This window comes from Colletotrichum lupini, chromosome 10 (genome assembly GCF_023278565.1).
Source record: "Colletotrichum lupini chromosome 10, complete sequence".
Taxonomy (NCBI): domain Eukaryota; kingdom Fungi; phylum Ascomycota; class Sordariomycetes; order Glomerellales; family Glomerellaceae; genus Colletotrichum; species Colletotrichum lupini.
Window position 1 is genome coordinate 541,133 of NC_064673.1, and position 13,602 is coordinate 554,734.

Genomic DNA, 13,602 nt, shown 5'->3' on the forward strand with positions numbered 1-13,602 from the left:
TGACGCCGAAGCGCGTGTCTGGGTCCCCGGGATTGTGTACGTACTCATTTCCGCTTCTGATTACCGCGGGTGCACCATGGTGATGATTCAATCTACCGGTCCCGGCAGTATGCAATGTTCTACATGGTTGAGGTGGGCTGAAGGCTGTCACTGCAAGATCTTTGGCAGAAAGACTTCATCTTTAATGTATCAGTCATCAGCTAGCTAGGAGCCAGAGTGAATCGGCAGAACCCCACGGCATCTCATCTCGTGCGGTAGGCGAGCATACCCGAGATCTTACCAAGGCTAAATTTCCTCGTAGGGAACCATTGAATCTAACTTGCAAGATTCACAGGGGGCTCTGGACCTCCCAGACAGACTTTGGTCGGCAGCTGGGGTGACCAGTAGGAAGAAGGGGCTGGTACCCATCTCTTTCGGCGCCGTCTGTGTTCCCTGGGGCCATCAACTCAGCACAGGTCCGTCGGCATCGAGTGGGCACGGCATCCCGCTCTCTCGCCTTTGCACCTTGGGCCTTGGGGCTTGGTGGCCGTTCCCCAGTGTTCCACGGCGCCAGACACTGGGGAGACGCTGGGGAAGTACGTACCCGCTGCCGACCGGAGGCTGGCCCAGTACAGCGCTGTGAGTGGTCAGACTGGTGGTCGAGCAGGGGCATGTGACATGGAGTGGCGGGGTTGACTTCCTTCCCCACATGACCTCATGTGCACGATGGGGTACGTGGGTACCTCGTCGCGCTCGAGTCCATTGGAGACTTTGTATCCCACGGCAAACGGAGCATGTGAAGTTTGGCCTTAGCCGCTTTCAGACTAGCGTATTTCGTCGGCTTCGGACACAGCAAGCTGCCTCGGCTCTCTGAGCGGCTGCCGTCACGCTGCACAGAAGACAGTTGCCGGAAGCGCAGAAGTTAGAAAACCACCACGTCCGTCCTTTCACAAGAACAAAAGATTCATTGGATTGATCATCGTTGCGACCTCTTAACCATATCCAATCTCCAAACTTCTTCTGGATTTCTCTGTGCCACCTGTATTTCCATTTAGCGACTGTTCTCTCCCTCTCTCTCTTCAATCCATCACATACACACAATGGCTGGTCAGCTACGCTTCGACGGCCAGGTCGTCGTCGTCACTGGCGCTGGCGGTGGCCTCGGCAAGGCCTATGCCACCTTCTTTGGCTCCCGCGGCGCCAGCGTCGTCGTCAACGACCTCGGAGGCTCCTTCAAGGGCGAGGGCAACTCAACCAAGGTATGGCATCTGATAGATAGAAGCGTCCGGGTGCGCATCGCTGACGTCTGACTACCCAGGCGGCCGACGTTGTCGTCAACGAGATCAAGGCTGCCGGCGGCAAGGCCGTGGCCAACTACGATTCGGTCGAGAACGGTGACAAGATCATCGAGACGGCGATCCAGAACTTTGGCCGCATTGACGTGCTGATCAACAATGCTGGCATCCTGCGCGATATCAGCTTCAAGAACATGAAGGGCGAGGACTGGGACCTGATTATGAAGGTGCACGTCAAAGGATCGTACAAGTGCGCTCGCGCGGCGTGGCCCCATTTCAGGAAACAAAAGTACGGCCGTGTCATCAACACGGCCTCGGCTGCCGGTCTCTTTGGCAGCTTCGGCCAGTGCAACTACTCTGGTACGTGTCCCACCCGGTGCCCAATTGATATAAATCGCCTCGTGATGCTAATCCGGTTCGTGCAGCTGCCAAGTTGGCCATGGTCGGCTTCACCGAGACTCTGGCAAAGGAGGGCGCCAAGTACAACATCCTGTGCAATGTCATTGCACCAATCGGTACGTGCAACGTGTGGGCAAGCGGAGCCGCGGGCAGGGGAGATAAATCATGAGCGCTAACTGGTACAAACAGCCGCCAGCAGAATGACCCAGACTGTGATGCCGCCCGATGTGCTGGAGATCTTGAAGCCCGAATGGGTCGTTCCCCTCGTCTCCGTCCTCGTACATAAGGACAACAAGGATGAGAACGGTTCCATCTTCGAGGTTGGCGGTGGTCACATTGCCAAGCTGCGTTGGGAGCGGTCCAGCGGTCTCCTCCTCAAGGCCGACGACAGCTACACACCCAGCGCCGTCATTAAGAAGTGGGATCAGGCCATCGACTTCTCCAAGCCTCAGTACCCCTCTGGTCCTAATGACTTCTTGACCCTCTTGGAGGACTCCATGAAGATGGGCCCCAACGAGCAGGGTGAAAAGGTTGACTTCACCGGCCGTGTGGCTCTCGTCACTGGCGGTGGTGCCGGGTAAGCTTATGGAACATTGCATGTGCTCGTTCGCAGCTAATAGCCTTCAGTATCGGTCGTGCCTACAGTTTGGCATTCGCCAAGCACGGCGCCACGGTCGTTGTCAACGACTTGGTCAACCCCGACGATGTTGTCAACGAAATCAAGAAGCTTGGCGGCAAGGCTGTTGGTGTCAAGGCCTCAGCAGAAGACGGCGATGCTGTTGTCAAGGCCGCGATTGATGCTTTCGGACGCATTGATATCATTGTCAACAACGCCGGCATCCTCCGCGACAAGGCCTTCAACAACATGGACGACAGCCTCTGGGACCCCGTCCTGAACGTCCACCTCCGCGGTACCTACAAGGTCACCAAGGCCGCCTGGCCGTACTTCCTCAAGCAGAAGTACGGACGCGTCATCAACACCACCTCCACCTCTGGCATCTACGGCAACTTTGGCCAGGCCAACTACGCCGCGGCAGTAAGTATCATGGCGTTGAACCTCGGGACATGATCACTAACAAACGTACAGAAATGCGGTATCCTGGGCTTCTCCCGTGCGCTCGCGCTCGAGGGCTACAAGTACAACATCTACGTCAACACCATTGCTCCCAACGCCGGCACTGCCATGACAAGAACCATCATGCCCGAGGAGATGGTCCAGGCCTTCAAGCCCGACTACATTGCGCCCGTTGTCCTCGCCCTCTCCAGCGACAAGGTCCCCAAGAACCCTACCGGCGGCCTGTACGAGGTTGGCAGCGGTTGGGTCGGCCAGACCCGCTGGCAGAGAACCGGCGGCCACGGCTTCCCCGTCGACGTCCCCTTGACTCCCGAGGAGGTTCTCAAGCACTGGGACGCCATCAGAAACTTCGAGGACGGTCGCGCCGACCACCCCGAGAAGACCCAGGATGGCCTTCAGAGCATCATGGCAAACATGGAGAACAAGAGCAACAAGTCCAAGGTATGAAGACTTTCTCGGCAGCGCAATCCTGTAAAGTAGCAATAGCATCAAAAATAAGAACAATGTTGATCAAGTGTCCTTACAGTCAGAGGCAAGCTCCGGAGGTGACAGCAAGTACCTCGACGCCATCAAGGCCGCGCAGAACGCCGAGAGCAAGGGAACCGAGTTCCAGTACGAGGAGCGCGACGTGATGCTCTACAACCTGGGCATCGGCGCCAAGCGCGACCAGCTCAAGTACGTCTTTGAGGGTGCCGACGACTTCCAGGTGGTGCCAACCTTCGGCGTCATCCCGCCCTTCAACACGGAGCTGCCGTATAACTTTGATGACATTGTCCCCAACTTCTCCCCCATGATGCTTTTGCACGGCGAGCAGTACCTCGAGATCAAGAAGTACCCCATCCCCACCGCCGCCAAGCTCGTGTCCACCGGCAAGCTCCTCGAGGTCGTTGACAAGGGCAACGCCGCCATTGTCAAGAGCGGCATCACCACGGTCCATGCCGAGACCAAGGAGCCCGTCTTCTACAACGAGATGACTGTGTTCCTCCGAGGCTGCGGCGGATTCGGCGGCCAGAAGAAGCCCGCGGACCGTGGCGCCAGCACGGCGGCCAACAAGCCTCCTTCCCGCCACCCCGACGTCGTTGTCGAGGAGAAGACGACCGAGGAGCAGGCGGCGCTGTACCGTCTGAGCGGTGATTACAAGTGAGTTGAAGTTACTTCCTAAGTATTAAAATTGTTGACTGACGTTTGACAGCCCCCTCCACGTCGACCCTGCCTTTGCCAAGATGGGCGGCTTCAAGGCCCCCATCCTCCACGGCCTCTGCTTCTTCGGCGTCGCCGGCAAGGCCGTGTACGAGCGCTTCGGCCCCGTCAAGAACATCAAGGTGCGCTTCGCCGGCACCGTCATCCCCGGGCAGACGCTCGTGACGGAGATGTGGAAGGACGGCGGCAAGGTCATTTTCCAGACAAAGGTCAAGGAGACGGGCAAGCTGGCCATTGGCGGCGCTGCGGCGGAGCTGGTTGATGACAAGAGCAAGCTCTAAACTGTTGCGTGGAAGACTACTCCGGACATGTTTTTTTCTAGTTTGTATGAGTACATGGCTCTCTCGGTATGATTCATGAGATTTTTCAAATCAAGTTTAGGAATAAGGCAGGTTATGAACTTTAAAGTTGAATGTATTTACCAATTACAAAAGGTTATTTTGTTGTAGATGAGCGCCGCGAGACGACAGCCCTCATTTACTCTACCCTCATGATGTGAGGTTGTTCCCGTTTCTCGACCATCCCGCAAGCCCTGAACGCCCCAGAAATGCCCATATACCGGTATACTCATGACCTTGTCAAACTCCGAGGCTCTTGTCTTTCTTTCTCTCGTGTTTCCCAACATGCCGCATCATGCCGCTCTACAAAGCACACATGTACTCGGAGCGTGCTTCACACAAAAATGGTCTCAACCACAAAGTCGCAGAGCTCTGGCAAGGTCGGCAATTGACCGTTCTTGAGGCGGTTCTCGACCGGCGAGACCCCGTTCCTGGCGAAACCCGTCTCCAAAAAGGCCTTTTCGGCCCCATTCAGCTCGCGTTTCTCCGTCTCGCGCCACTTGGTCTCGGCCTCTTCCTTGGCCAGCCTCAGCACCGAGTCGGTGTCCTCGCTCTCCCAGAGATTGCACCTCGAGCACTCGGTGCAGGGCCGCGGGTCACCGTCCGGCCTAAAGTGGTCGCAAAAGTGCCTGTACCCTTCGCCGTCGCCGTTGGTACCGCCAATGTCCTTGCGGCAGACGTAGCACATCTTGTAGCCACAAGGACAGGTGAGCTTGTTGCAGCCCGAGTTCTTGACGAATGACGTATGGCATCGCGGGCAGACGCGTTTGATGGCCATGCTCATCGCCTGCTCAACCTGCGTACGCAACGCCACCAGAGACGACTCGTTGCATACGTGAATGTCCTTCCAGGCCTTGGCACAGGATAGACACGAGCTTTTCCCGCAATCGGGGTTTTGACATGCAAATTTGAGTCCACGACGTCGTCGGCGATGGCGGCCCAGAGCCAGGTGCCACTGTGCGACCAGGCGGTCGCCAACCGTCTGCTTCGTGCTGATGAGAAGACAGAGAAAGGAGGATAACAAGACCACAGGGAGGAGGAACGGAACCGTTGCGATGCAGACGAATAATAGCGCAAGACTGAGTAAACTGTCAAGTCTGATTCGAAGTTGCGTTTCTTGCGCTGGGAGGTAGATGTCATCCACTTCTGCATAGTCGCAAAAGGGGCAACGAATAAGGGGCATGTTAGAAGTCAGGAGACTGTTTTCTGCCAAACGCTGGTCGAGTTTACGGAGAATCTCGGCGCCCTTCTTCTCCTCTAGCATGGCGCGGTGTATGTGCTCGTAGGGAATATGACCAGGGCACCCGTTCCCTTCGACGGCGAGACATCTCAGCGTGCCGTGATTTGTGTCGATGCTGCTGTGCCATCCCTGGCCAAATACAGCTTCCGTAATAGAGTGTTGAACACAGCGGAAACAGAGCATATGCCCGTCCGTGTTGCAGGTTGTAAATTCCTCAAAGGTGGACTCGGTGAAACAGCATGCGCACTCGTGCATGGCGCCGGCTTCCTCGGCTTCTTCATTATTCATCAAGGAGGCCAGACCTCGATCCTTGTCCTCTTGCGTCTGCCGTGCCCGGTCTTTCAGCGGTCGAACCAAATCACGGTACAGCTCAGAGTCGAGCTCTGCGTTCCCCGTGGCCTTTAGAGACGGCACGATGGCGCCTTGGCCAGTTGACTTCCATATTATCAGCGGATGATTTTCGGCTTCGCCCGTAGCGACCGGTTTCCGGCGGAGAAAGAGGGACGATATGGTGAAACGCCACGACTTTGACGACAACGAGACGAGAGTGTTGCGGGCTTCGAGATAGGAGTAGTTGGACTCGGCGAGGACGGCGTTGATGGTGGAGCGCGAGAGGCCCTTGAATTCGTGCCAAGCCAGCGCTTGCACGGCGTGTTTGTACTCGGGACTTCGGAAAGCTTCGACGCGGGGGATCAAAGCCTCGTTTTGCTCTCCTGCTTCTTCGTTCGCAACCGGGGTCCTGGCAGGTTGGTTATCGACAGTCCTCCAGCGACCCTTGACCCAGGCGACGCGATTCTTCAACAAGGCGTCGATCACAACAGCCAGCCTCGATTCCTCGTCAAAATTGATCAACATTTCGCGGAAGACCTGAATTTGAATATCAGGGAAGATGGCCGCAAGAGCCTCGAGGCTGTTGTTAAGCTCGCGAAGGTCGGGACAGTCGGGAGATAGCGCAGGGAGCTGCTCCTCGTCGTAGATGTATCCATAGTGGGAGGCGGAGGTAGAGGTAGAGCTAGCGTCTGTCGTCTGAGAGGAGGCGTTCTCAGAAGCCTTTTGGAGAGAGCTGGACGACGAGGTCTTGGAGCGGCTGGAGACGAGTTTGTCGGTAGAGGATCCGAGAAAAGTTGTGAGGCCCATCTTGTCAGTTCATGGTTGGTGTAGGCCTCGCATGGCGTGGAACCGGCGGTGACGGTCTACGGGCACAGCGGGAGGCAAGGCAGCTACCGCGACATATAAGTACAGTCGAGCTTTGTGACGACGTCCGCAGAAAGAATGGGTTTCGCAGTGTTTGCTGACGAGTGGGCGCGAGGGTGTGCGGTGTGAAGTTGTCAAGGATGTCGCCAGGTCCCTGGTCGTTGGGAAATGGCGGACAGGGAAGCACAGATCGGGGACTGTTATCGTTGTTGAAATGAATGTGACTAGGTTCCTTAGTGCCGAGTGATGCTCATGTAAGGACGATGCCGATGTATCTTTTGGGCGTGCTCAGGCGGCCTGGTACCTCTAGTGGCTGTGTCTGAAAAGACCATGCGGGGGAGTTTAGGGGAATGACCACGAGCTGGCGAGGCGTTGGTTAGCGATGCCCATAGTGGAAGCCCCCGACCTTTACTAAGGCGGTGCCAAGACCAATCATCTCTACGCGTTAGCTGCAGCGCTCCATCTTCATGCAAACACTAACAGTCTCTGATCACAACCAACTCGAGCAGGGAAGGACGTCCCAACAGTTGCAAGTGCCTCGGCCACTGGGTGTACCGGGCTGCCGTCACACGGTAGCCCACGCTGATGGGAAACGAATATGACCTTCATTCGGGTATCCTTGTATGGCCACGGAGTACTGAAGACTCATCATTACTCATTCAATCTGAACCTTGCCTAAACGCAAACAAGTGAAGGGGGAAATACCTCGAGTGAGGCGCATACAAGCGGTGATGCCACGTATCTCGGTACTCCCCTCGATAAAGTCGTTTCACATCACAATGATTCTGTTCGAGAATTGGCAAACGCTAGCTCTTAATCCTGTATGCAGCATCATCTGCGGTATGCTATTGTGACATTAGTATGTCTTGACTCAAGTCAGTCTACCGAGTCCGGCAAAGTAGTAAGATCGTGTCACAGGGGGGATAGTTTGGATGTGATATTCTTCCACTTGCTCTACAGCCTAGATCTCTCGCAAGAAAAACGTGGTCTAGCGTAGTCGAACCCCTCATGCTTCCAAAACAAAACGCTGGTTGATCTACAGGTCTACCTCCCTGGCCGCCACGTCGGCCGCTCGAGTCCGTTTGATATACGCCCTGCACTCTATACATCCCACCTCCACTCCAATCACCGCTTAATCGATAACCGAGGGCCTCCCCTTCAAGACTTGCGATGGAGAAGGCCGGCGGCACCCTGTGTGAAGAGTCAGACATAATTCAATGTACACGATTCAAAGGTCAAACTCGCCTGGTGTTGAGGGAAGATGAGCGTGTCTGCGACGACAACGTTCTCTCTCCTAGTAGTCGTAAAGACGACAACCTCTGCGATATCTTCAGGGGTGAGAGGCTCACACCCGCTGTGGCATAGTTAGCATCGTGCTTATACTTGAAGCTTCTCGCAAGGTCTGAGACAGAAGCATCCAAAAGAGTAAAGCATTGACTTACGCGTAAACAGCGTCGGCCTTGGACTTGTCACCGTAAAAGCGGACGACGGAGAATTCCTATGGCATGTTAGATCTCGTGACTAACACTAGGCTCCCAAGAGATGGCTTACAGTCTCGACCTGGCCGGGGTCAATACCAATGACGCGGATGCGAGTCGCAATTAGCTCCTTTCTCAAGCTGTCGGTGAAACTGCGCACGGCGGCCTTGGTCGCGCAGTAGATTGAGCCACCGGGGTACGGCTCACGACCTGCCATGGCGACGATCAGTCAAACGTGGTCTTTCGCAAACATAAGACTGAGAGGCGCCAAACTCACCAGCAATGGAGCCAATGTTGATAATGTCTCCTGAGCCGCCATCGGGGCGCGCCTTGAAGATGGGGAGAATGGCCTGCGTCACATTGATGAGGCCGGTGACGTTGGTAGCGAACATGACGTTGATATCCTCCTCAGCGATCTCGGGAGCCTTGGCAACTCCCTTGACGAGGCCGCTTTGGAGCCAGTGTCAGTTAAAAGCCAGACTGAGAATGAGCAGCAAACGTACGCATTGTTCACGAGGATGTGAATATCCTTGAACTCCTCGGGCAGATTAGGCACCAGCTGGCGGACCTCCTCGGGATTGCTGACGTCCAGCTTGACGGGGTGGATCTTGACGCCGCTGCCGACCTCCTTTTGGATTTCGGCGGCGACCTCCTGGAGGGTGTCGATGCGGCGGGCTGTGAGAATGAGCTTGAGGTTTTTGGGCGCCGTACGGGCATATTCAAAGGCCGTGCTCTTGCCGATACCGCTCGAGGCACCGGTGATGAGCACCGTCTTGCCTTCGAGGCGCTTTGCTGCGGCGGACATTATGGTTCTGTGATGGTTCTGGTGGAGGACTTTGCGCAGTGAAGAATGCAGCTGAGGCTGTTGGCGTTGAGATGACAAGAGTGAAGAGCAGACGGAGCGAGCTATACGGGTATAGGGGCGCATGTGTGAAGTGAGAGGAACCGGGAAAGAAGAGGGTCGGTTCGGGGATGAATTAGTTGCTTATATACCTGACTCTATCTGGGATTCTGCAGAAGTCAGGAGAAGGTTGCTTTTGCTCGTACAGTTGCTATTATCCAATGAAAGGGAAGGATTAGTAGGGGAAGCTGTTCCGGTACAGAAAAAAGGTCTCGACACGTTTCCGACTACAGAGGCAAAGGAGGGACGGATAAGACGAGGGGAGAGCACAAGTGGACGGCACGGCGCACGGAATGGATGGGCCCCACACTGCGGGGTTTCAACCGACCGATAACCGGCGGGGACGAGCGATTGCATCATTTTTGCTTGAAGCTTCTTCACTCGACACAACTTGTAGTGACCCCATCACTTATTCAAATATAAGTAGCAGGGCTAGTCTTTTGCTATGGGGAAATTGACAAGAGGGTCTAATGGGGCTCATTCATAGCCTTCTTGGCTATGACAGGCTGTCGCGCCGATGAGGTGATTGACAAGTCCGGCTTGTTTGTACTCGGCGGCCTTTTCTATCCCCGCACCATGCGGCACCAACGCCGATGAGCTCTACCCGGCTGAGATTCCGACAGGCAGCCCAGGGTTACATAGGCCAGGGTTGCGGCTTGCTACGCCCTCGGGTCAGTCAACGGTCACCGTTGTTTTCCGGTTGTTGGCCGCGGAGTGGTTCCAAGATATTTCGACATTGATAATTAATACTGACATGAGGTATTGCTCATAAACCCATTCTCATCATATATAACCGTTGATGCCCAAATATTGACAGTGAGAACCCCATAACGCCGGCCAGATGCTATGCTTCAGAAATCATTCAACCAGACCAAACAATAAAGATACAGCGCTCGCTATACACAGGCTCAGTCCGTTGTTGTTGAAGAAACCAACGTCGTGGCTGCCGATGCCCTCCGTCTCCTCTCCACCTCGGTTCTGATGTGCATTTGTCGCTGCTCCTCGATGGTGACACGATTTCGACGATAGACGCCAAAACTGAGTAGGATCGCTATGCCAGATAGAATAGCTCCCACTTGCATGTCTTTGCAGAAGGAGTCGGTATAGACTTGACGCACGGCTGCGGCTTGCGCCTCCGTCAAGTTCGCCCCTGCCCCGTGGAGCGACGACAGCTGTCCCGGGGTGAGCACGCCAGTCAACTCGTCTCGCATGAAGTTGCCCAAGATGGCCGTTGACGCGGCGATTCCCAGACTGCCACCGAGAATTCGCACCTGTGCGATGATTCCTTGTGCGGGGGCTTTGCTCCGTTAGCTGTCTGTCTACATCTAGCAGAGTCAGATTACTCACCATGATCTGGAATCTCGGACTCCGTGGCTCCTAGGACGGTTGAGGAAGTGGCTGACAAACCAAAGCCAAAGCCGATAAATGTAAGGAAACCAAGTGCTTTGGGTTCCAGTTCCACAGACGACGACAGTGTCGTCATTAAGCCGCAGCCGATACACACGAAGCAGCTTGCCGTCGTCATTGTCTCAAAAAGTCGGTTCTTTTTCTTGTTGATGATTCCGCCGAGAGTGGTTCCTAGCGCGACAGAGCCTAGCATGGGGAGAAGTAGGATACCCGCAAGCAACGAACTCTTTCCGTTGACGATCTGCAAGTGGACAGGGAAGGCGTAGATGACCAGGAGGTACGGAAACCCGAGAAACATCGTGTTGAGGATTGTGGCGACGTAGACACGGTTGCGCAGAAGTCGCATCGGAATAGCGGCCATGATGCGGCTGCTCCAGAACTTGGCGACGAGAGCCTCCCATCCCAACAATAAAATGAAGCATACGCCACCGACGGTAACGGGGGCGATGAAGACGGCTTGACGCCACTTATTGCCGTCCGAGCCGACATTTTGAAAGGAGAAGACAACGAGAACTGATGCTGCAACGAGAAGAAAGGAGCCCACGATATCCAGCTCCTTCCAGCGTCTACGTTGCAGCGTCGGGAGGTGTTTAGCGTCGGGCCATGTCAGGTAGAAGATGAGCATTGAGACGAAGCCAACGGGACCACTGTTTTGATGTTAGAACACGGACGTTCTTCTCCAAGGACTGGGTTCACTCACTTGATCCAAAAGATCCACCGCCAAGAGGCGTAATGGGTAAGGATACCTCCCAGAACTGGGCCAAGCACACCGGCGCTCGCAATGACCATGCCGACGAGGCTGGACATGTACTGAAGCAAGTGCTTGGGGGCAACCTCAGGAAAGATAATCATGGTGATGGAATAAAGGCCTGGCGGAAACTTAGCAAATGACTTGACGATAACTAGCATTCTCTTCTCACCAGAACCACCCAAGCCTTGCAGGGCACGGCATGCAACCAGCTGCTCCAAGTTCTGGGCAAACCCGCAGCCCAGGGAAAAGGCGAAGAAGATGATGAAGCTTGCCAAAAAGGCATTGCGGCGGCCAACAATGTCGGATGCTCGAGCCACCAAGACGGCACAACTTAGGTATGTGAGCGTGTATGCGAGTGCAACCCAGTTGATCAAGTCGACCGAGTCAAACTCTGTGCCAATGGTGTACAGACTTGTTGCCACGATTGAAGCATCCAACATGGAAAGGAACAGTCCAAGACAGAGTCTTTCGGGCAGGTTAGCATAGAGATCTACAGCAGCCCTCAACACATCGTGGGGATAATTACCCAATACTGAGCAGCCAGAATCTCCATGGCGGCAAGATGGCATCTCTGTAATGATGATTCTCTACTAGGCCCTCGGCCTTGGTGGACTCGATGTCCTCCTTGATGTTACCCATGACGATTGCTTCCCTCAACGATGCAGAGTTATGCCAGCAAGTAGCAGTCGCTATGAGAGTGTCGTCGATGTAATGATGTGGTCGTGAATGTCAAATCGAGGTTGTCGGTGGATCCAGGCCTTGTACAACGATTAAGTAGTTGTTGATGTGACTGATGGTTCTGAAGGGATGTTCACTCGGCTTAATCCTGTCCGTCGGTAGGGCGAAGGTCTGACTCGAAGGTCGTCGGTGTCGGAGCAACACTATGTCGACAACCACTCACGATGTACAGATACGGGGTTGAGAAGCAGAGCCGGGGCAACTCATAGTGAAGGATGTCACGAGAGGCCCGGGAAGCGAATCTGACAGGAGGATCAAAAGACGCTTGGGAAGAGAATGCGAAGTCCAAGTAAGCAGAACGGGGCGAAACCCACGAAGGGAACGCGATTAAAAGGTTGACAGGTGCCATGGCCGAACATAAGAGAGAACTGGAGAGGTTGAATCGGCGTTCGGGGCGAGACGAATTAGGGAAAAAACGAACGTTCGGCGTTCAGCAACGCATTCGCATTCGCTAGCTCAGAAACGACCTCCTGAGCTCACGGTCCCAGTTGTTTGTCTTTGGCCCGCCGCTGCTGCCGGCCGTAAGCTGATCCCGTAGGCGAATGCGGCGTGGACCCGGCGCGCCACACCAAAAAAAACCACCAGAGAGTCAAACAAGTCGGTAGTGAGACAGACCAATACCAGTGAGGCGAGCGAAGAAGGGAGGGCACGATAGTGCAATAGTCTAGGCCGCCGCATTTCTTTCGGTCGGAGTCCCCTTGGGGTTTTGTATAGCCTTTCGGTGGCAGCAGGTCGTCCGATGAGGAATGCTAGAACCCGCCTCCCCGACGCACCACGGCCGTTAAAGAATCAGCTGCAACGTGGTCTAGATCCATCATCCAATCCAGGCCCGATCTGATCAATGGTATCTCATCGGCGAAGGCCCTAACTTTCAGCTCCGTGAATCACTGGATCCAGGATAGATGACCTCAATCTTCCAAGTCCGAGGATGGCCAGCATCGTAGTTTGCTCAGCAACGTTTGCCAACGCCGAAGGGTATTCGTGACTACCGACCGAACAATTATGCTCCGCTGGATCCAGCTGCCGAGTGCGCAGCCAGGCCGCAGACTCCGTGCTTAGACCCAGCGACGGGAATGAAGAAGAGAGGCGAATCCGTCGCTGAGGAATGTGGGTTCGACACCGCCTATTCGCAATGCCCACTCGGACGGCGCTCGTAAGTAGGGAGTAAACCATGGTCATGCACTCAAAGTCCTGGCTTCGGTGATCGTTGAGTCTCCGTAGTGGATGGCTGCGCCACGCACCGAATACAATGTGCTGTTAGGATGTGTAAATCCGGGCTATCTCCCACTCTCCCTAGTATCATTTGGGAACTGTAAAGATAGCAGCAGTAACCCCTAAGCAAACAACAGGGTAAGGAGATTATAGAGCAGACCAGACGAGGGAGACGCAAACTTCATTTCGTGGCATGTTTGCTCAGAGTGCACAAAGATATGTACACACGCGCACACGGCAGAGACAGGTGCTGAGTTGAGAGAATTGAGATGGCAAAGAATACTGGCTGGGTTGACTGGGATCTCCGTTGCTTCTTTCTCAGCTTGTTGGTTTTTCATGTTTGGCTTTGAGTGCACATACGACTGACCGTTCCCGGCACTGCTGGTGTCTGACGA

At 54.9% G+C, this 13,602-nt stretch overlaps 4 protein-coding genes across 4 annotated transcripts; 1 reads left to right on the forward strand and 3 right to left on the reverse strand.

Moving 5' to 3' along the window:
• Positions 1 to 1,079: 1,079 nt before the first annotated feature.
• On the forward strand, positions 1,080 to 4,229 carry CLUP02_17372 (short chain dehydrogenase; the record flags this gene model as incomplete). Its single annotated transcript, XM_049296284.1, has 8 exons — positions 1,080 to 1,238; positions 1,298 to 1,634; positions 1,700 to 1,789; positions 1,863 to 2,250; positions 2,301 to 2,709; positions 2,761 to 3,189; positions 3,275 to 3,888; positions 3,941 to 4,229. 8 exons carry the CDS (start codon positions 1,080 to 1,082, stop codon positions 4,227 to 4,229), a joined length of 2,715 nt encoding a protein of 904 aa, XP_049137508.1.
• Positions 4,230 to 4,620: 391 nt separating this feature from the next.
• CLUP02_17373 (uncharacterized protein) lies at positions 4,621 to 6,663 on the reverse strand (the record flags this gene model as incomplete). The annotated part of the gene is made up of 1 exon (XM_049296285.1): positions 4,621 to 6,663. One exon carries the CDS (start codon positions 6,661 to 6,663, stop codon positions 4,621 to 4,623), a length of 2,043 nt encoding a protein of 680 aa, XP_049137509.1.
• A 1,260-nt stretch (positions 6,664 to 7,923) lies between these two features.
• Positions 7,924 to 9,126, reverse strand: CLUP02_17374 (short-chain dehydrogenase; the record flags this gene model as incomplete). Its single annotated transcript, XM_049296286.1, has 5 exons — positions 7,924 to 8,074; positions 8,163 to 8,218; positions 8,272 to 8,408; positions 8,476 to 8,648; positions 8,702 to 9,126. The coding sequence occupies 5 exons, from the start codon at positions 9,124 to 9,126 to the stop codon at positions 7,924 to 7,926; spliced, it is 942 nt and encodes a 313-aa protein (XP_049137510.1).
• Positions 9,127 to 10,007: 881 nt separating this feature from the next.
• Positions 10,008 to 11,896, reverse strand: CLUP02_17375 (major facilitator superfamily transporter; the record flags this gene model as incomplete). The annotated part of the gene is made up of 4 exons (XM_049296287.1): positions 10,008 to 10,396; positions 10,447 to 11,153; positions 11,207 to 11,722; positions 11,784 to 11,896. 4 exons carry the CDS (start codon positions 11,894 to 11,896, stop codon positions 10,008 to 10,010), a joined length of 1,725 nt encoding a protein of 574 aa, XP_049137511.1.
• Positions 11,897 to 13,602: the final 1,706 nt, after the last annotated feature.